This window comes from Antedon mediterranea, chromosome 9, assembly GCF_964355755.1.
Source record: "Antedon mediterranea chromosome 9, ecAntMedi1.1, whole genome shotgun sequence".
Lineage (NCBI taxonomy): Eukaryota > Metazoa > Echinodermata > Crinoidea > Comatulida > Antedonidae > Antedon > Antedon mediterranea.
Genome location: NC_092678.1, coordinates 20,722,688 through 20,747,368, shown reverse-complemented (window position 1 = coordinate 20,747,368; position 24,681 = coordinate 20,722,688). Strand labels below are relative to the sequence as shown.

Here is a 24,681-nt window from a genome sequence, read left to right as displayed (position 1 = left end):
GAGTTTATAGTAGATTAAGAATGATGCGTATTAAAACAACTCGATTTAGGAATTCCTTTGTACCTTCAGCAGTCAGTGTTTTTAATAAAAATAAACTTAGATAAGATAATTGTATTTTCACTGTAGATAATGTTGTTATTTAGCATGTGTTGTATTATTTTTCGCAACAAGAAGACAAATTTCATACTGTACTATTTTGGTTTTTATAACAATAAAAGATCTGTATCTTAATTTGTATCTGTACGAAATGCACTCTATGTGTTCCATAGTTGCCAGTAAATATTGAAGGCACTCTCGGCGCGCCATGGTGTACTTTTTTCTATATAGCGCCGCCTGTCGATAATTGAGACATAATTGTTTTTTACCAAACGCCGCGCATGCAACGCGAGACGAGCAGCACCATCCTTGTCGTCGGCGACAGATGTCATTTTTCTGCGGTGGAACCCAACCCATATGCCTAGCTAGGCCTAGGTATTAGGCCTAACGAATAGTAGTTCTGTTTAAAAAAACATCAAACTAAATAATGTTGAAAGCTATACGAGGAAACAACTGGACTGACAGAGAAGTAAAAGAATTGATAGAACTATGGAAAGATCCAGATCTGAGAAAGGAAATAGATTCAAATAAAAAGCGATGTAAATTGGACACTTGGTATGAATTGGCAACACGGCTTGCCAACTTGGGATACCCAACACGAAGTGGACCACAAATCCACAATAAAATCAATGATCTCAGAAGATCGTATCAAAGAGCTAAAGTTGAATTAAATGATGGCTCAGATCGTATAGTAGTAATGAGACAATATCCTTTTTATGAGATGCTAAAGAAGGTGATTGTTGACAAGAAACAAGCTCAATCAGAAGGAGGAGAGAACAGTTTCATGAGTGGAATTGAATGCGACGGTCAAGATGATGGTAAGCTTGTGAGAAGAACCTATCTTAAACTAAGCCTAGTCCCTAATTAATAAGTAATGATTTAGGCCTCCTGGGGCCTAGGCTAGTTTTTGTTAAGTCCCAAAAAATATGTAGTTTTTCAATAGGCCTATATAGGTTACCCTTACCCAGTGTAAATAAATAACAAATTCACAACCTAAATGACAGGTAGTTTGCACTGGAAAGTGTATGATTTATGTTGGAAAGTACCATATATTTTTTTTCATATAGGCTAGGGCCCGAGCTTTAGCTGTAGTTTGATTGATTGAAATTTATATTTATACTGGGTAACCTCTTCAGTCAAAGACTGGTCTCCCAGAGGGCCCAGGTTGGTGATCAGTGGCTGTGATGTACTAATACACCCGGGTAACCCCCTACTCGTCTCGAAACATGTACTAGGTTCTTTAAAGTGCACACGAACTAGATGTGTACACTGGACTTACGGTTTATAGTCCTTATCCGAGAAGACTCGTTCTACCACCAGAACCATGGAGTGAGTGAGCCTCGAACCCCTGTTATAATATAAATTGTTGTTTATTTGTTTGTATTTCAGATTCAAGCATTGACGAAACTCTGCTGGATGATACAAACAGTTCCAATTCAATAAGTAAGGACATACAGTTATATTGATTTGTGTTTACTTAAATAGTACTGATTGTTGGTGATCATTTGCTATTTTTAAAGTGTGATTTAACTGGGTCGAGACATACAGTAGTACACGACATGACATGACCTAGCCGGTGTGTGTGTATTTGCATGCGATTATAATCTGGTGAAGAGAGATGAAAGTTTACCAAATTTCCTGTCAAAAAAAAATTCCCTGTATCTTAAACAGGCCTCGACAACTTTGCGTTTCCAATAACTGGAGGATTGAATGATGGATATTGATGCTAATGTGAGAAATTGTTGATGATGATGTGACAACTTTTCAATGATGTGACTATTTTTCGATGATGTGACATCAATAAATGGTTGTGGTGATTATGTTGGTGACAAAATAAGGTGGTTATGTAATGTGCATATGACACTTGTCATATAATGATTTATGCTATTACCAATGTTGAATTTTGTCACCTCTTCCTTTCTCTGTTAGACTTTGCACTTAGCGATGATGACTATACTCCAAATAAAGATGGAGAAACAAGTGGTGTAGGAAATACAGAAAGTAAACAGTTTCAAGAAAACACTTATGAAGGTATTTTTATATTTACCTTTTGAATTGTTTTAAATTGAGAATGTAATTAACTGGTCCGATTTGAAAAGATTTTATGTATTTTAAATAAAATAATGTCAGTTCCACAAATCCTTATTTCTGTCTTTTTCCCCTCATGAATATTAATGTAGTAACAGTGTTACTACATTAATATTCATAAGAAGAACAACCTTGAAAATGATTACTTGTGATTACCCAATTATTAGTTTTACATACAGTGTATTCCAACCAATTTATTAATAGAGGGCTCACTTCACAATTTCCCGTCAGTCACAATTTGTTTTTCCTTTGGAGGCATCTTGTTAGATTTTTGTATAAATTGTTACAAATTATGATTTAATATTTAGTAATTATTTTTGAAAATTTAGCTGTGGTAAAAACAAATGTTTATTTGCTTGTAGATCTGACAAACCAAGGGAAAGATGGAGAACCACATCAAGCAAAAGGTTCTGAATCTAGTCAACAGTCTAGATCAGGTATAATTATTTCTAGGCCACTCTCTAACTTGTATCAATGTTGTGTTCATTGGATGTGGTAAAATAATTATCTAGTATCTATGGTATTGCTCTTCTGACTCGACAAATTATTATTTCATTCTTAATTTGCAGGTAAAAAGCGACAGCGTGTGAGCCTTAAAGACAGAACAGTAGAAGCACTTGCAAAGAAAATGAAAGATATAACGGCCGAATCTGATAAGAAATTCTTAATGATTGAAGAGAAGCGAAGAAGAGAGGATTTGGAGCAACGAAGAGAGGATAGAAAGTGTATGATGAAAATGATGGAATTAATCAAAGATTCAATGGAAGAAAGGAAACAAGCTGACGAGAGGAGACGAAAAGATTTTGAAGCATTGATGGAGGTTTTAGGTCAAAGTTCATCATCGTCATCCAAGAGCTAGCATATTAAATATATATATATATATTAGAAACATAAACTTAAGTTTGAAGTTAAAAACAAAGAGCCAATAAACAACAAATATATTTCAGGTATATTTATTCATAAAACGACATCAAAAATACAACGGCAGCCAGAAGGCTGAAAAGTAGTATTTTACAAATTTGATACAAATATATAAATATGTATAAAAGGTAAAACTAGTTAAAAAAAAAAACACATTAACATTTTTCCACCTAGCCTATTCAATATTCGTTGAAACATCACCATTAATGAGTCGGACTAAGAAAGAGACTGTCTAAATCTCTCAGTTCGACCAAACGAGATTTCGAGTCGGACAAATGGTATGTTACTGTTTACAGTCTGAAACAATCAAATTGCCATTATTTTAAAATTTAAAATACAGTATACAAGTTAATTGTAGTTTCCATAAGAAATCAATAAAAAAGGATTAAAATTAAAAATTGATTTACTGTAGCTAATTTAAGGAACAGTTGTTTTAAAAAGACATACACAATGGGGTTCGTTTTAAGATGATTTCAACTAGTTGTTGTTCAGTCATGTCAAATTGAGGTTAAAATATGATTTCAAAAGACTACCACGATTGGTCATCAGTCGCTTGCATTTCAAGGAGAAAACCAGAGTTGGTGTATATACACCCAAAAAAGTGGGCTAGTAAGGATTAAATCGGTTCTTTTAACTATTGGTGTGCATGTAAAATACTTTGTAAAAAAATTAAATTCAAGTACTTTTTTTATTATTTGTGTATGCTTTAAGTATTATATCAGATATTTAAGATAAAATATATAATATGCTTTACAATGTGCGCATCTTTTTTTTTGTGGTATGTTTGCTCAATATAGTAATGTTACCAGGGAGTTGCAACTCCAGGGAAGAGTGCTTTTCCCTGATGTAACTAACAATAACATTCCAGGAGCGCTAATTGGTCAATTACCCTCTTCCAGTATTTGAGCTATAATAAACAACGTGTCTCATCAAATTAACTAATTGATAGTAATAGTAAATTCTTTTTTGTTATCAAATTTCATTTTGGAATTTGTATAGTAGGCCCAAGTTTGCTTCTTAGACGAAGAGAAGCGGTAGACCTACGTTCTCCGGTCAAATGAATGACGGTATATCTTTGAAGTACGCCCTCAATATTTGTCATATGCATTTATTTTTATAACATAGTACTGAATTTTTGCTTTGTCTCTTTCGTTGACATTTTTTTTGCACAATTTGCAGCCTTATATAATGTTATCTTAGTCATTCATTTATTAACGTTCTTCCTGGTGTTTTTTCAATATGTTTTAAACAGTACATAATCCCATGTTTATAACATACAATGATACATTCTATTTAAAGAGCCGAGGGATTATGAATTAAAATCGTTCACTGTATGCGACACAGTTTTTAAGTAGATCGACCATTGCTACGGGGCGCTGTTCGGGACATTGCAGCATCAGATGGCTGGTAATGAGTAATTCATGCGATGATGAAATATGTTGGCTTGTTAAAAATAATTGAGTTGTTTTGTAAACTATGGCTTAGTGAGTCATGTTGTCCGTCACCAATGATATAACCGATTCTTTTAGGCTATATACTGTTCGTCTCATTTTCAAGTATAATAATAGGCAAATACTGTAATACACCGTAACATATGTATCACATATGACGCCTGTATGTTACCACATTGTTTAGATGTAGTTTTTTCCTCAGCCCCATTATGACTCCAAAATAAGAAAGCCTAGTTTTGTTTATTTGTTTTGACTATAATAATTACACTTTTAGTGTTATTTCGTTATTCTTCTGTTTCTATTGTTATTTGTTGGTTTTTTCGATGTTATTGTGACATTTTCTATTCAGTTTCAAATCATTTAACCTTTCTTCTACATAACAAATGAAATAGGTTTATAAAAGTACAAATAGTAAAAAAAAATAATTTACCTAAACATTTTACCACAGAAATGAGTCATTTCTATTATTGTATATAAAACACCATTCACTGGTGGTAACAGAACAGTGTTGATGACTGGGATACAAGTTTGCGTAATTCAACGAAGAGAGGATTAATCAGAGAAAAGTGGAAAAAAGGTTATACTAAATGATGAAAATATTTTTAGTTAATCGTTAATAAACTTTTTGTTCGTATTTGTTATGCATATAGATAAATTTAATAATAAATCATTGTTGTTTGTACAATTATAGTAATTAATTGGCACTGCACTTTTTTATCAATGGCACACTTCAACTTGTGAAGGTGCGTCCAAAGAAACAAAATATAAAAACAAAGAAGAACAAGGCCATACATGGCTGCAGTCGCGTACTCAAATTTGAGTTAGTGTTTACCGACCGACCGACCGACATAGTGAGCTGTAGAGTCGCGACTAAAAATATAAAAATGGGAATTTAGATTAACTACTTAAGCCAACATCAAGTTACAACTAATACAAAAAGGACTATAATTTAGTGCAGAAAAATATACATATAAAATAGATAAAAAAAAATAATAATAAACAAAATAATAAAAATAATAATAAGATATTAATTAATAAATATAAATAACAAAATGAAATATACAAAACATACACCAATGTGGAATCCACAACAATGGAGAATAAATACTATTTTTTTTAAGGAGAAATTTTATATATTATTTTCTTTCAAATTAAACAAATTAAATCTCAAATCTACATAACACAGATCACGAACAATAGACTCTTCGAGGCCCTTGGTATGAACCACTGACAATGCTGTAGTTACCAATAAGCTATTACAAGTGGCATCTGTTGTGATAGTCTTTTGTTATTCGAATTTATTTCAGAACGGCCTTGGTAAAGTCAGTTTATCTGCTCTAATAATGGTAGCGATCTAGATTATTAGCATAGAGTAAAGTAACAGTTAAAAGGCATGTATTGTGATGTTTTAACAAAAGGCAAATCCTCCTTGCTCTGTGACCTGTGTTTAGTGTTCTAGTCCTGATGTGTTGTTTTACTGATTATAAATATGGTTGTGTGCTACTGGTGAAATTATGGTATAAGCAATTCATTAAGGAAAAATACACATTTCTGATATTCTATTCAACATTGCTAATTTGTAGTCATTTATGTATAAAACTAAAGTGTTTCTTTATATTATAAACTTGTATCATAATTTTAATTACTTAGATTACTTACTTAAATTACTTACTTAATTACTTACTTAAAAATAATGATCATTTAGTATATGTATGAATTTCATTGGGGAAATTTAAAGTTAAATGTAAACTTATATCCAGTGTTGGATCCTATAGTTTTAAAGTAATTTTACTGAACAGCGTTAAATTGTATTAGGATTTCCCATGAAATACCGGTATATACCTTATCATTATTGTTCATCTTGTAATTGTACTATTGTCTTAGCAATTTAAGCACCGCTTCTGTATTTTTAATGTAAGCCGGACTGCTATTGTATACCTTCATTTTTTTTTTTAACTGGTGGTCACAACTTAAAGTTGTCCGCAACTTATTTTGACCTCCATGCGCACATTTTTGGTGTTTTTCTTTTTTATTGTTATTTTCATTTTGCAATTTGTAATTGTTATCTTTTATTTAAAAATGTGTGGAGAAACTAATAAAACAAACAAATAATTATAAGTTTTTTTTCATTGTTGCTCATTTGATGAATGGGAACAAATGTTGAGTGCAATCCAGCTTATAGTTCCGTGCACTTTATTTTTATATCTCAATCAATGATCGATTTGGTTCAATTACTAATTTTTTCTTTAGTATTAATATCATTGGTATATGATTATTGATTTAAATTTGTTAATATTTTATATCTTTAAAAATATTATTTGGTTATTATAATCATCATTATTATCAATCGCATATTATTTTATTATCAATATCAGTGTTTAGGAATAACGTTATACCAGGGAAGAGTGACGTTACATTGTTACAGTAATGTTATTTCTTTATATCTTTAAAAATATTATTTGGTTATTATAATTATCATCATCATTATTATTATCAGTCGCGTATTATTTTATTATCAGTGTTTAGGAATAACGTTTTACCAGGGAAGAGTGACGTTACATTGTAATTTTACGCTTCCTTGGTTGTACCATCGAGAAAAAATATTTCTCCATGGTTATACGTAATACTAATACAGTGGAAACATTTATAATTGGTTATTCCCACGATCTCTTCCCTATGGCACGTCTCATCGATTCCATTGTCCTTCCAAATAACAAAGGAAAATTACTTTGGCGTCATGATAATATTTATGCTGTAACACTTTTAAAAGATTAAAAAAGTATTCCAAGCGAACATAATAAATCATTAATATGTACATTATGAAAACAAGCTGTTATTAAAATTCAATATACAAAACGTGAAATTAATTTAACAAAAAAAAAACATTTATATTTTATCTTAAATTAAATTTAACAATTAATATAATTTAAAGTCTCTTTCAAATATAAAAAAACAATGTTTTTGAAAGCTATTGTAATTCTTTAAAACAGAGCCACATATTGTTTTGTATCAACATTTGTTGGATTTCAGAAGGGACCCTCTTAAAATATAGATATATGACAGAAAAAACTAACTGTGAAAATTACATAATATATAGCCTACAAATGTACACAAAATATAAATATCTTGCATTCTTTTTAATTGATGATTTATGTTATGATTGCCAACTTTTCTACCCCTATTACGGAATGGTTTAACCCATGTTGAGTAGCGGCTGTTGATACAGTATGATATTATTTTCATCTTTAGGGAGTTAATCATATAACAGTAGGCCACATTCAATTAATTTTATTTGTATAACACATAATGATAACAGAGATCTCACATTTATTACATTTTGATTTTCCTTTGTTATATATTGTGTTTGTGAATATAATTATGTCTACTATTAGAAAACATGACAATACATAATTAATATTGAGCTGGATTGATAAGTACATTCAATCTTTAACTACACTAGATTCAATCTTCGATTGCTAGATTCAGTCTTTCAATGCTAGATTCAATCTTCGATTACTAGATTCAGTCTTTCAATAGGCCTAGATTCAATCTTCGATTACTAGATTCAGTATACGATTACAACGAGTCTTCGATTAATAGATTCAGTCTTTCAATACTAGATTCAATCTTCGATTACTAGATTCAGTATACGATTAGAACGAGTCTTCGATTACTAGATTCAGTCTTTCAATGCTAGATTTAATCTTCGATTACTAGATTCAGTATACGATTCCAACGAGTCTTCGATTACTAGATTCAGTCTTTCAATACTAGATTCAATCTTCGATTACTAGATTCAGTAATACGATTACAACGAAATTCCGATTACTAGATTCTGTCTTTCAATGCTAGATTTAATCTTCGAGTACTAGATTCGGTATACGATTACAACGAGTCTTCGATTACTAGATTCAGTCTTTCAATACTAGATTCAATCTTCGGTTACTAGATTCAGTATACGATTACAACGAGTCTTCGATTACTAGATTCAGTCTTTCAATACTAGATTCAATCTTCGATTACTAGAATTAGCATACGATTACAACGAGTCTTCGATTACTAGATTCAATCTTTCAATACTAGATTCAATCTGTAATTAGTAATTACTAGATTCAATCTTTGAATTAAATATGATTTATAATTGTTTGAGACAGCTGAATGAAATTCTTTTGAAACAAGTGTCCTAATGGGAATAATTTAGTCTTTTTCTATGCAATCCCAAGTTTAAACTAATGATCCGTTTTCTTTGTTGTTATGGCAACTGGACTGAATATACGGAACAAGCTACGATAATACAAATCTCGTCTTGAAATTTAATGTTTGTGTTTTTTTTTTCCGGATTAAAATGTTTGAATTGACTGTGACTCGGACATGCGCGCAATATGAATATTACCAACCAACCAAATAATTCGAAAATAAAAAAAAAGAAAGAAAATACACAGTAATGTATTGGAGTGTGCTTTTATTCCTAAAATAATAATAAAAAAAATAAACACGAAATTAAAAAATATCCAATCCAACACAGCAGTTGTGTACAATAAATTTCATTTTTTTTATTAGTATTGTAAATCTTTGTTCGAACATTTTTAAAACTCATTTAGTTTTTATTATAATGTGACCTTTTAACCTTAATGATTATCATCGAACATAAATCCCTAATCATTTTTGTATTAAATCTATGTTTTGTTCAATATTATCACGTGACTGTTGGTATTATAACACGCCCAATTTTTTCTTTGTTAGACGATGCGTCATTGCTTATTGTCCATCAACAATTCATATTTACGCAACATATTTAATTAAATGATTTGAATTATTGCTTTAAAAAGCTATACCACATTGGTCACATTCTTCCCATTACCAAAAAAATGAATGTTTTTTTTTCATTATAAAGAAACCCCACTGTTTATTCATGTTATTTTTGTTTTCAATTATTAAATATTATCAATATTAATACAGAGTTTGTTTATACTGTATTTTATTCAACCTAATTTATAGAGAGTGACTCTAAATCATGATGAGTTATGATAACTATCTGTGTGTAGGCCTATTATCATATAATATATACTTACAGAGGTTTAAGTTTAATACAATGAATTTGTTTGGTTCAAAAATATTATTTATTGCAATATTTCTGATAGGTATTCTGACTATGGTAGTGTAGTAAATGTTTCTTTCTTTTAAAATTTTATTTCCACGAACCCGAAATAAAATATAAAAGACTACTGAAATTGTGCCAGCTAAACAAGTTATCAAGTAGGCCTACTGTATTAGCTCTGTCTAGGCCTACACTATCAATCAAAAAAGTGTGAGGTGCCCGAATATGGTAGTAATATGCCCAAATATGTAGTGGTATGCCCGAATAGGATAGTGATATGCCGAAGTAGGATAGTGATATGCCCAAAAGTGATGGTAGTGATAAACTGAAATATGGTAGTGATATGCCCAAATATGGTAGTGATGTGCCGAAATTTCATAGTGATATACCGAAATATGGTAGTGATATGCCCAAATATGGTAGCGCAAGTATATTAACATTTGAACAACATGTGCAAATAATGAACGATGATTCTATTATGATAATAAATGAAACGTAATTATCTAAAATTCTGTACATTTCGGTTTCAATAGATAGTGCAATTATATCTTAATTTGTATTTTTGTTTTCCATGAATTTATAGTTTTTGTCGAGCTAACAACACAAACAAGATTGAAAAACAGGTAGGCCTAAGTAATATTATTTCTTAATGTGTTATACTTTTATGTTTCACTTTCAATTGTTGTATTGTTTAATAACAACATACACTACTTAAAAAATGATTGCAGTTTTCAACATTATTCCATCTCGTTACTTCATCGAGTGACGTTTTTATACGCGGCGTTTAAAGACGATCCGAATGAAAGGGCTACGCGCGCGTCGAAATTGTGTCAATTTCATTGAAATATATTGTTACTGGTGGTTAAGCCATGCCTCTCTTAAACAGACTGTTAACAAGTAAATAAAACATACAATTTTTGTTTGTTCTCTTCAAAGTATTTTTTATTGTTTCATCATGACGTATAAAATCTATAACAACATCTTATCATAGGCTACACGCTTAAACCGTATTTCAATTCAATTTATCATCCCAAAGTATTGTTTGACAAAATGGGATTTAGATTTTATGACTTGTGACAAAAATACCTTCATTCAACTGACCTTTCAGATCCCCCCCCCCCCCGGACTCCCACTGTCAATGGTTTCAATTTGGAGATTACGACTAGAATTTTTGATCTAGTCGTAATAAATTGAAATGGTTTAAAAAGAACTTGTTTTAATTTGTAAACAAATTGAAACAAGTTAAAATTATTGTGACGTAAGTATAATTATTATTAATAAAATTTATCGCTGATCAATACGGTATGTTTATTGTTTTTTATTACTCGTATCTATTTCGAATATTTATATTATATTCATTTATAGTATCAAAACCAAAACAAAGCTTTAACAATTTAAATGAAATTGATTTAATTGCAGTTAATAGAGGACCTTTCCTCCATTGATATAACAATAACATGGAAGAATTATAAAATAGAGTAATATTTTTCCCTGTTATAACATGGAAGAATTTTCTTCCTTGGTTGGTTTCTAAAATAGAGTAATGTTCTTCCATGTTATAACATAAAGACTTTTCCTCCTTGGTTGGTTCTAAAATAGAGGAAAATTCTTCCCTGTAATAACGTGGAAGAATTTTCCTCCTTGGTTGGTTCTAAAATAGAGGAAAATTCTTCCCTGTAATAACGTGGAAGAATTTTCCTCCTTGGTTGGTTCTAAAATAGTGGAATATTTTTTCCTGTGATAACATGGAAAGATTTTCCTTCTTGGTTGGTTCTAAAATAGAGGAAAATTCTTCCATGTTTTAACATGGAAGAATTTTCCTTCTTGGTTCGTTCTAGAATAGAGGAATATTTTTCCATGGTATAACATGGAAGAAATGTCCTCCTTGGTTCTAGAATAGAGGAATGTTGTTTTTGTTTTTCTCAATGGTTGTAACATGGCGGAATTTCCTTCCTTGTTTAAAATGGAAGGATTTCCTCTATAAATAGATGGCGAAAGAATTTTCCTCCTTGGTACTAAAATAGGAATGTTCTTCCATGTTATAAAATGGAGAAATTTCCCACCATTGTTTTAACATTAGGGAATTTTCCACCATGGTTTCAACATGATGAGATTTCCATTATGGTTATTAGCATATGGAATTTTCATGTAGTGTTCTAAAGTGGAGACATTTTTCAACATAGTTCGAAAAAAAAAATAGCGTCTGTAAAAGTCTATAAATAACATCAAGCTTACGTATGCACAATTTACAATGCAATTAAAATACGTACATGCAAAATGAGTATACAGTAATATTTAAAAAAACAATCATGACATTTAAAATTGGCAATAATCACACGAACGTTTTACATAGACAATATAATACAAATAAATACATTTTATATAAAGGTCATCGCACTTTGTTACGATTTATAACGAAAATGTTGTGCTTTCAAAGAAATATAATTCGGATTTTAATAGCAACTTAGAAATACAAAACATTATAGACTTGTGATTTGAACGATTTCCGGCTACAGGAATATGTCACTATAATAATTATATAACACAGTGTGAAATGTATGATACAGTATAATCTGTAGGTTATAATACAATATATACTGTAGCCTATATTGTACACATGCTGTGTCATAGTAGTACAGTACATAAAACATGATTTGATATTGTGATATTGTACAGTACAATATGTGTATGAATTCAAGCTGCACTGGTTGTGCCGTACATAATAAAATCGGTTAATTAACATAATGCATTTTAACCGATACTCGCTATATTGTATAGTCTCATCCCATTTACCGTGTATATACAACTACTGAAATATTAACTGTACCGTAGAAAATATATGCCTTTAGTCATTAAGGCCCAAGTTTATGTATGATTTATATTGTAAAAATATATTTACCAGTATTTGAAATATAACGGCACCTTCCATTGAAACAAACATTTGTATTATTATAAATTATGGAAATATGTTATAAATGTCTGTTACAAGCTGGGAATTCTATTTCATTACTAGGATTTGAATAGCACAGTTAAATAACCAAGATTACAGTCAAAAAATGACTACAACACGCGAGATACACTCGAGGACTGACGTTCTCGAGTACATATTTTGTTTGTAAAAATAGCTGGTCCTCTCGTGTCTTCACACTATTATTACGCTCGTCTCTGGCGTGAGGTTACGTTAACGGTTTACAATATTGTAGTGTTTCGGTTTCAATTTCCTATATTGTGTTGTTTCATAATAATCCTTTGTTGTTTGTGGTTTAATTTGTAAAAATAGTGTAGGCCTATATAACAGATTCTAGTATACTGTAGTACAGTACGCCTACTATTAGTAATGTCTATTCTATTTATCAGATGTTAGCAAAGAGTATCTTTAAGTATTGTGAGTTCCAAGCTAGCATCTTGTTCAGAGGTTGGCTGCATACTTCTATCCAGTGGTTTTGTATTCACTGGCGAATCAAAATCAAAATCAAATTTAGTTTCACCAGACCCTGAGCAAATGCCTTCATCTGTACCATCCAGTGTATCTGCAGACGTCCCATAATCCTTAGCACCAGTGTTTAAATTGCAGAAGTCTTTAGCAGACGACAGGCACGAGTCGTCTGGATTACAATGTTCTAACGTGTCACTAAATTGCATGTCACTATTTTCTGGAAATTTACCCTGTACTATGATTTCAAGAAGATTGCTTCCTTCCATGTCATCCTCACCAAATAAAGAACTGGCTCCGCTAGCCCGACCAAAGCCTGATCGCTTGTGCATAGCATTGTAATGCAGCGGGTAGTTTGTGTTCTTGTGAACGTTGGCTAGGCCTGAATAAAAAGAATCGCTGATAGCTAATCGAGCGGGTTTCTTACTTTGAACATGTTTGTAACAACAGATAAATAAGATCAAGAGTAGAACTAGAAAAAGAAAGGTTCCTATTGCGGCAGCAATAAAAACTTTATACGACATGTGAACCATATTTAAGAACTCCTGGAATCCAGATAAGGATTCTGTTGAAGAAGGACTACTGGTGACGTATGTGGATGGTGTAGATGATACATCAGGTGTAGATGATACATCAGGTGAAGAACTGATGGGAAAATTCTGAATGCTGAACTGAGAACCAGTAGTAAAACTAGGCAAGGTAGAACTAAACAGATTAGTTGGTGACAATCCCATTTTCGTGGTTTTGCCAGAATGTTTGTCAGTATTCTCCTCTTTTTTGTCTTTCTTCTCTTTTATCGGCCTATATTCGTCTAATGCAATAGAAGTACTTTCAATTGTATCAGAAATCACAATAATCGTTGCTTTTCTGGTATAACCATTGTGGTGTTTACAGAAGATCTCTATGTTATTGTCTGATAAAGATAGATTCGATATAGACAACGTTCTGTTGGTCTTAGAGAATGTAAGACGTTTTAGAATGTCAGTGTTTGCCGGCTGTAAATTCCAGATTGGGACATCAGACGATGATCTGACGTCACAAGTAATATTTATATCATTACCTATCTTGACATAGTTCCTTTCCTCTGACAACACAACCGGATATTCCAAGGTTTTGATAGAACACTCCTTCGTTTCTATTTTTGTATTCTTAATTAAAAGTTGACAGACATATAAATTATTCAATCCAACAAGACTGAAATTAGTTAACGAAAGAGTGGTTTTAGTCTCCTTTGCTAGTACTTCTCCGTCTCGTGCCCATTGTATGGAATACTCTTTCGACAGTTTGTCTGTTGCTACTGAACATGTGAGTGAAATCACAGAACTGTTTGTTAATGTACTTGATTCAGATGAAGCATCCAGCGAACAAACTGGATTAAAATCAATCGTATTGATTGATTCTAGTGTAACATTGAATGAATACAAACCTTGAAATTTGCCTTGTTTACTCTCTATGTAACCACATTCGTATACGCCTTCATCTATTTGTTTAACATCCACAATTCGTAAAGTAAATTGGCTACCATTTTTGTAAACAATGGAATAACGATTTTGAATATCTACCGGTAACTCAACAGAAATATTATAATTGGCTGAAATAATAGTATTCGTTGACTGTTTTCTCCACAGTACTATAGTATCAAAACTAGATTTGTCCGTGTCTGGACATTTTAGTTTGATTAAGTCACCAGCAATAGCTGTTTTATGCGATGGTACCGATATTGCGATGATATCGTTAACAAACGTTGCCCATACTGAGGCAATCAAAAATAGTTCCAAATGCATTTTCACAAACAAGAACATATATCATTCAATGAGATGAGAGGTATACGGACAAGTTGGTATTTAACAACGCTAACGAGCTTCAGTAATATTTTAAATATCCCATTATAATAATAGTATCTTCACTAATTGGGTTAGGCCTGCAATAATGATCTTGAATTGTTGACAAAGCCCGCTTCCTGAGTGTTCGGTCTGTGATCATGTCCTTAAAATAGGCGTTGTTATTTAAAATCCGTTGCTGTTTGAGATATTCTGTGTTTTATAGATAAGACTTCATTTTAAAACCGATCCACTTCATTGTTATTCGTTTTACTCAGCGATTTTGCCTCCAATTTCACGTACTACCGCATAATATATCGTCCTCTCTGTAATTAACGTCTGCTTACTTAATTGTACGGTCTGTTATGGTAGCGCGTACAGTTTGCATTGATGCGCATACAGTCAACTCGTCACAGTCAATACAGCTCAGAAATACGGTCTTGACCTTTATGCTTCAAATCCCGTATGGCGAAGGATGAACGCTCGCTTTTCCACAACAGACAATAGATCGTAAGATTTGTATATAATGCAGAATAGAATAGACACATTGCAAAGAACACGGCTAGTAAACTGTTCAGTTTATAAAACGAAAATAATCGTCGATTGTTTGATTATTTTTTGAACTGAAAGCGTACAACGATAATATGAAACCATAACATATAAAAGGACCAGTTTTCCGCAATATGCGTTTCCTGCAATCTGTATAATGACTCAGGTTTTCCTTCGTTACACTACGGAAATATACCCTCTTATACACTCAAGCAAAGCGTGTTAAATAATCTAACAAGGCCTTTTATATTATAATTAATCACTTCCTACGAGTTTTGATATACGTATTTCTCTAATAAGTTGTAATGGAAGGGAACTATTCAATTATAGATATATAAATACGTAGATTCAACTGCTTGCAGGAATATTTAATATATAAATTGTACCATTACACTGTGTAAATATAAATACCACATACTACAATGATTTGAAAATATAACTTTTTTTTTCTTTATTCCTTTGATCTTCAAAATTTAAAAGTATAATTAAGTGTCCTTCGCCTTGTGAAAGGTCGTAGGTTCGAATCCGATCAGTTTGATTTATGAATATTATTATAAGATTATAATACATTAATTAATATAATATTAAAATAAATTAAATTCTACCACGACAACCAAAACAAACAAAAATAATAAAAATAATTATAAAAATAATAAATAAAAACATACATACATACAAAAAGAGAAAAACAAATGTAATTTATAATATTACTTATAATTTGACCGAAACCGAAACCCCTATCAAACAAACACAATAATACAAATAATGATAAAAATATTAAATAAAAAAAAAACAAAAAATACATACACACAAAAAGACAAGGAAAAATTTGTAATTATATCATTAAAGATTTTGTTATAATTATAGATTAGATTTTGTGAAAACATTAATTAATAAGGAGAATAATTACTATCTGAAGGTCTTATAACTTGGCATGGTAATTGCGAGTGGAATTTCGTTATTAACATCACAATGAACCGGGCATTACACTAGAATCCCCATTAAGGGGACACCTTCGAGTGTCCCTTTAAAAGGTGGTGTACTGTACTACTAGGCCTACTAGTGTATGCCTACTGTATTATATATTTGTCGATCTGTCTCAAAATGTGACATTAGTCGCATAAACATTTAAATTTATTTGTAAACCTGGCATACTGTTGAATATTCATTTTCTTACACATTTGCACTGGCATGGTTTATACATTAGATGCGGGTAGGCAAAATGTGTGAGATCTACAGAGATTAATCAGTAATTGTATCAGTGTAGATTATTACTGTCAATAACTCAACGCATGGATTTCAAACAGATAAGGCCCAAGATAATTTGTTTATCTATTTGGTTTCAATACAACTTTCTATTTTAGTAGGCCCAAAGGCTTTGTCGTTTGACTTCAATTATAGTTTTAGGCCTTATTCTACAGTACATTTATTAATGCGAATTGCTCTTATGCAAATACTACGGTATAGGGCGGCCTAAACCGTTTATCCCAATTGCCAATTTGTGAATTTGGGTTAATTCAATTTAGGCTATGAAAACCAAAGCAGTTACCCATTAGAAGCAACCTTATTTGATTTTATATGAAATAACAAAAATGTGTAAAAAGATAAATGAATTGTAAGCTGTTGATTACAATGGCACTAGTTCCGCATGGAGAGACCTGAATGAAAAAAGTTCAGGAACGGGTTATTTCTTGATTTTATAGTTTTTTAAGATATAGTACAATGAGTGATAATAGATTAAATTCGTACTTTGTTCAAGTTGATTTCTAAAAAAGATAATCTTTTTTTAAAGATGTTGTTGATTTTTGTTAATAACTTTTGAATTGTGTATTTCAATGGCGATAAGAAGAATATGTAAATTGAGTTGAGTCAACGAACTTGAATAGTCGATTATATAGGTAGGTATTGAATGAATATGTAATTAAAGTACTTATATCAAATGTTATTTGATATAAAAATCAAAAATATAATACAAATGTATTATTAATTAATAAATGTTACGAAATATCAATGACGATTGTGATGATAATAGTGACGAGGTTGATGTCGGTAAAGATGATAGTGACGAGGTTTATGTCGGTAAAGATGATAGTGACGAGGTTTATGTCGGTAATGATGATAGTGACGAGGAGGTTTTCGGTAATAATGATAGTGACGAGGAAGATTTTGGTATTGATGATTGTGACGAGGTTGATGTCGGTAATGATGATAGTGACGAGGTTTATGTCGGTAATGATGATAGTGACGAGGAGGATTTCGGTAATGATGATAGTGACGAGGAGGATTTTGGTAATGATGATAGTAAACGAGGAGGATTTTGGTAATGATAATAGTGATGATGATGATTTCGGTAAAGATGATAGTGACGAGGAAGTTTTCGGTAATGATGATAGTGACGAGGAGGATTTTGGTAATTATTTTACGAGGAGGATTTCGGTAATGATTACCGGTATAGTGATGATGATAATGATTCGGTAATGATATTAGTAACGAGGTTGATGTCGGTAGAACGATGATAGTGACGAGAAGGATTTTGGTAATGATAATAGTGACGAAGAGGATTTCGCTAATGATGTTAGTGACGATGATCATTTCGGTAATGATGTTAGTGACGATGATCATTTCGGTATTGTTAGTGACGAGGATGATTTCGGTATTGATAGTGACGAGGAGGATTTCGGTAATGATGAAAGTGACGGTGGTAATGATTTGGATCATAATGACACTGGAAGGGTTCATGTCGGTAACAAGGATAGTGACAAAGCTAATTTGGGTAATAATAGGACATATATCATTGTATTGCATGCCGTTTTACAATTTAAAAGTACGGTTTTCGCTCTACTGTTCAAAGTTTCGCGGTTCGATTCTTTTTCTAATGGTGGCGCTGTTTAAAAAACGTGTGAAATATACATTATGGATAGTTTATAAGCTACTATAAAAATGGGCCAAGTGTGAAAAGGAGATAGGTCGAAGCGGCTTTTAAAGAAAATTGTAACTGTTATATTTTTCTAGAAGGTTTTCCAGATATTAAATGGATATTTTTAAATTTATTATTTTAATAAGTACAGTGTTGTAGTTACTAGAGTAATTGTGCATACAAAATGTGTATTATTTAAATATTTTGATCACATCGCCCTCTTGATCACGTCTCGTATTTGGTGCATTACAGAAATGATTAACGCTTTCATTATTCAAAGCACACATTTCGTTGAAATGGTACGTTTTTGGTCAACAGACGAAGAATAAAAGCTTCACACACGCGTTCATATGTTGATAAATAAAAGTACGACTTTTGTACGCGCGCGTCAATAGTAACATAATGACGAATGACAGCTGTTACGTGCGCGTTCAAATGTTGATATTAATTTTACTTTTTGCTTTTTTACGTACACGTCAACGGTGGCATCTCAAAGAGACACAATTTGTACGCACTGTTCACAAAACGCGGAGCAGACGGGCGGGTTTCGCTGAGGATAGATACAAATTCTAGGGACAAGCGTTTTTCAGCTTACCGATACCGCTCGTCTGTGTAAATTGGCCTTTGTGTGACCGTTATTACATGTTACAGTAATCTAATAATTGTATGACCGTGTCATCGTTAGTAAACATTTAAAAAATTTGCAGCGAGGCAATATTTACGTGTGTTATATTTCGGATTAATCTCTTTGGTACTTTAAGAGGCTTTTGGCACAGAAACATAGTGCTTCATAATTTACATTTGCCAATAGAAGCATGGGTCTTTCACCGTAACAGATTAACACTAAAAGCTTGCGCAATAAATTTCTAACGTCTGAGGGAAATGTACTGTCATTGATTTACAGTTTTTAGTAACGATAAATTATACTTAATGCAAAAATCACTTATCTTCGAGGCACGCGACATTGTGATCTATTGAACCAGAGCTAGCTATATGCTATTAAACTCCGGATTGTTATTATCAAAATGTATAATAAAATAATGTAACAAAAAAAACACGACGAAAGTTGCCAATTCTTCGAAGGTGTTTATCGAGAAATAATGATCTCATCAGTCGTTGATTGTATATTTCATTATCTCATCACGTGATCATCTCATCACTAATATAATAAGCGAGTTTTCTTCAATTACGGTAATTTGACAACGTTTGTAATTGCAGTCGATATCACACACGGACGGAGATTGCGATCTACGCAGACTGCTGTGCATAGCTGGCGTATATTGTTGAATGTTATGTTACACATTTGAATTCGACGTGAGGATTACGTAATTATTAACAAATTGTGAAGTGCCACGATCGTGTCAACACCGTTTCACCAGCGTATACGTTTATTACGTGACGTGACGTGTTATTTCATGCTACTACTGACTCGGAGGCTACCGTTATCTGACGTTCCAGGGTTGTCTTTTCTTCAACGGACGAATCGTTTTTAACTGCATTGCCAGTATTGTATACCTATTGTATTATCTTTATATTGTTGTTTACTACAGAATGCGTTTACATTTTAAATATTAACAGTATAGTCAATAGACTGGCGTATCATATTATAGGAAAGCATAATTGATTATTAGACGGAAGATATTTACGCTATATCATTTTGCGTTTATTTACTGTACAAAAATATCGCAAGTTATCTTCTTTACCGTCTGCCTTTATACAGCAACAGAAGAAGAAGACTGTTCAATTGTATAATCATATATTTGAATCTGAAATATACCCATACAATACAAATTCAATTTTAACAGAACGGTAATGCAATTGTTTATTGTATGACATTTTTTTTGATAACGCTGATACACTTATAACGAGAGTCGTGCGCCTACGAAACGCAGGCATGTTGACATACATTATTCGAACGGTTTAATGGTTTCTCTGGGAGATACTTACATTGTAATTTTCAATTCAAAGAAGTGGATTTCAAATGTTTTATATTAGCGTTGTGAATATTACTTTGCGTTTTACACGATTATAAAGTGCATAGGCCTACTTATATTTTCAGTTTTGCACAATAAGAATAGGCCTAGTAGAGATTTTTAAACGTATACACGTCTTCTCAAACCACTTTGACACAAGATGCTGTTTTGAGAATTTTATTGTACCGCTACCGTTCAACTTTGAGAATATGTAACTATTAGTGACAAGGAGCCGGACTGGAAAAGAATCATTGTATATTGAACCAAAAATTAATTGTCAGGACAGAAGACCAGAAAGCTATATATTGAAAAACGGGAATATATTCTGATTTAAAGAGAGCGTTCACCGTCCGGTAACCACTCATAGACTCATATAGGCAGAATTTAAAAAATACCTTGAAAATGAAGCTAGAAATAAGCATACAACCAAGTTTAGTCCTCGTTCTTTTAAGTGCCGTACTAGTTCATTGTAAACGGGCTAAAAACACTCCTGATTTGGTTATTGACGTCCGTGACTTATCAGAAACTGTTGCAACTTTACGAAAAGACTTGAATGACGCTGTTGAGAAAATTTCTCGGCAGGACGATGTGATAGCGACGCTACAAAAGGAACACGCATTCAGAGAAGGTAATTCTACCGGCAGATCCAGGCTTAGTTATCTTCCCGGTGGTATGACCCATTATATCCCACTAAAGGTGGCGATAACCGTGCCTGAAACAAACTTACCCGAGTAAATAACTCATCATGAAAGGGCCATTATTCTAGAAAACCACGTTTTACAAGTATAGATCTACATCTCTGAGATTAACTTACCCAGGTAAATAACTAAGCTTGAACGGGCCATACTTCTAACAAACCACGTACTGTGGGCCTAGTTTTACAAGTTAGGCCTGATACATCTCTTCTAATCCAGCATCCTTTAAACCGTCTTCCAGAGTTCTGTGTCTTGGTTTTTAAAGAATAGATAGACAATACGGTATATTAGTGACTAAAGTTTTTTTTCTCTTTCGTGGGTTTAGCCCACTTTTATTCATTATTCCATTTCTGACAAGGCTATACAAAGATTACATATTTTAAAATGTGTTTAGAACATGTATGTACAATTATATGGTTAAAAGAGATATCTTTTTTAAAACATAACATACTTGGATATCTTTTAAAACCTAAACATAATTGGTTATATTGGCACATACCCTCTTATAAAATTTGGCTAACGTATTGAAGCCTTGATTTTTCATTCTATATTTCTTTCCTTCCTTTTCAACTTTCTGTTTTGTAGTAAAATACAATAAGTGTATTAAAAAAAAACCCTTTTGTATTCTTTTCAATTTTTTTTCAATATAGAAGAAAGAAAAGAAGGAAAGAGAAAAGAAGACAACAATATTCTCTCTTGCTAAAGAAATTTTTTATTTATTCATTTTTTAATTGTAATCAAACAGTCGTTATGGCTTAATTTTGATGAAATGAATAAATATAATTATACTATATTAGTGACTAGAATTATATGAATATGCCAGAGACTCGGTAATTTAAAACTATGGTAACATTTTTTTCTCTATTTTGTTAGCAGTAAATATACAGTATGTTTCACCTGTATTGTAATTCAACACACTTAAACATCTCAAACATCAACTTTTTTTGTTCAATGACACAAACAACGTCGTCGATTCTGTATATTACGTCATTAAAATTTACGCATCCTGTTTGTATATTTATATTATTTGTTTGCAACACCCAAGCAAGGCTTACAAACGTGTTTTAAGAATAACCAATTATAATGAACGAATATAATATAAATTGCTTGTATGATATTTGTATTCATAACATACATACTGTATTACTATAGATTCCACGTCAATTGCCTCGAAGTTTTAACATATTATTGTAACTCAGACAGAGTGTTTATCCAAATTTGAAATTATGAAATGATTACTTCTATAATTGATTCAGCAAGCCTACGGAGAAGCGCTGCTCGTTTCAAAACATGTGTCATGTTATTCGAGTAAGCAAACTTTAAGTGAATGAAAGCGTATCGTAATATTTAATTTCGATGTGAAATACTTCATCACTCTCCGGTAGCGTGTATTTATAAGAGAGGGCTTAATGATGATAGATGGATGCAGGTGGGCTGGGATGGGAACGTAATGCGTGCGCGCTGTGGATGTATCAGTGATAGTATGAGGCCTATACAGTTTCCATATTAATACTGTTTTGTTGTTGTAAAGAAATACGTATTAGTAAGTGTGAGGAAATAGGCAGAAGGTGACGGAGCTAAGGGTGTTGTGACACGTGCCAGTGGGCATATCGCACGTATCAATAGGCCTATTATTAAGAACGGTACGACATGGTAATGGGATTTAAAACAAAAAATAATTACATTGATATACTAATATAATTAATTATCGTTTAGTTATTGTAACTATTTGTTAAAAATATAGAAAAGACAGTAATATATTAATTATAAATTAATTTTTAATAAAACGAATCAACTATTAAAATATAACAAGTTACAAACAAGTCTTGAATTGGGATTGCTAAAGCTCTGTCTACACTATCAAATATGGTAGTGATATGACATCATCATGTCCATATGGGCACATCCCATTTGTGTGTCACATAAAGTTTGACAGTGTACACAGAGCTTAAAGGACTGAGTGAACTTCCCACGGAACCCTGTGCCTACACCAACAAAAACGATAGTCCACCCCATTAGAATATAACCAAGGGATCCGCCGGCCTGACAGAACCCCGCAATTTTCTCCGGTTTGCCGCCCGGGCATTGGAGCTAAAGAGCTGAATAAATTACATGAATGAATTGTCTTCCAGATAAATGCAGTCAAGCTCATGGATGGTGGCGATTTGATAAGTCATGCTACTGGTTCTCACCTGAAGGCAGGCAAGTCAACTACGACACGGCGAGAGGCGTGTGCAACGGCAAGGGTAAAGAGTCGGATCTTGCCCTTATTAATAGTTACGAAGAAGCCCAGTTTATTGCACGTATTGCTGACTTCACTTCAATGAACTCAGCCTGGTGGATTGGTTGTCAGTATAATTCTACGGTAAACAACTACGTTTATTCTTATTAGTAGCACCCATAGGGCGGGCTTGCGACACCAATCCCTTCTATCGCACTAGAGTCTGCACTAAGCCTAAACATGTTTTGACATTGAAAGTTATCAAACTGATTGAGGCGCGATTTTCTTGCATACGACTTCAGAAACAAAGTAGGTCTGCTAGCATAACAGTTCACGAAATATTAGATCATAATTAATGTATATATTAATGATGATATAATTAATGCACGCTGATCGTCTAATGTAACGTTAGGAGCAAATTGAGTATTCTTTGAAATTAGCGACAACATTATTTCGAGGTTACGATAAGAATAAAATAACCTTTACTGTAATTAAATTTGTGCGTAATGTAATTGAATATCGCTTTGCCTTTAAGGCACACAGATTAATCTTTTAATATAACTTTGCTCATCTTAGAATGCGAAACATGTCTCTCTGACGGATGAGTGTATAACGATTTGTATCATTAGGTTTTTCAATACACAGCTTAGAATCGATGAGAAATAAACATTGAAAGTGTAGCTTAGTTTATTTACAACAAACTTGGAGTAAAGGACTGTACATACGTAAAGTAAACTCCGAATCATAAATAGAGACATACTTTCAAATGTATGAAATTAAACCAAATAATTCAATTTCAAAAAGATTTTAACTTGGTTATACACGCAAACGCAAAGTGATAACCCATCTTAAAGCTTGGTTTCCAGTAGGACGCAACGCAATGACGTAGACGCAACGCAAGTGAGTTAACCAATTGCACGCGACTGTCCGGATAATCCACTGCTTGTGATTGGTCAAATCACTTTGCGTTGCGTTGCGTCCTAGTGGGAAGCAAGCTCTTTACCAAAATCATATCACCGAATTAAAGAAAGTAGCCCATCATGAATACTACATTCAGGCTATGATCAACTCAAACTAGGCCTAAAACAGAGAAAATGCAATAGAGACAAAAACCATTGACAATCGCAAGGGATTTAATGTGTGTGACAGATATCTGACAAGCGATATCCGATACGACATGTGGGATTCCAATGGTGATGCTCTTTCAAAATCAATATTGATATTGTTTGTCTTCATTTAAAGCTACCAGGCTATTATCGTAGCAAAAATCAACAATGAAAAATAATGCAACCAGGGCCTAACTTCGTTTATCACCATTTAAAAATCCTCAAACTGAAACCTTTTTCTGGTTACGGCTGTAACCTCGCGTTCTTATTAGCGCCACCTTAAGGTCACGTCACAACACACCCCCTTGGTGCT

At 32.5% G+C, this 24,681-nt stretch overlaps 1 protein-coding gene across 2 annotated transcripts; it reads left to right on the top strand.

Moving 5' to 3' along the window:
• The first annotated feature begins 374 nt into the window (after positions 1–374).
• On the top strand, positions 375–23,406 carry LOC140059164 (uncharacterized). 2 transcript variants are annotated; one of them, XR_011847130.1, is made up of 7 exons: positions 375–914; positions 1,486–1,539; positions 2,026–2,127; positions 2,547–2,621; positions 2,754–4,566; positions 10,238–10,277; positions 23,174–23,406. XR_011847130.1 is itself a non-coding variant. In XM_072105012.1 (5 exons), exons 1-5 carry the CDS (start codon positions 524–526, stop codon positions 3,041–3,043), a joined length of 912 nt encoding a protein of 303 aa, XP_071961113.1. In that variant the 5' UTR covers positions 375–523; the 3' UTR covers positions 3,044–4,784. The 2 variants fall into 2 exon arrangements, 1 of the variants encoding a protein (XP_071961113.1); XM_072105012.1 differs by lacking the exons at positions 10,238–10,277; positions 23,174–23,406 and having other exon boundaries at positions 2,754–4,784.
• The last annotated feature ends 1,275 nt before the right edge of the window (positions 23,407–24,681 follow it).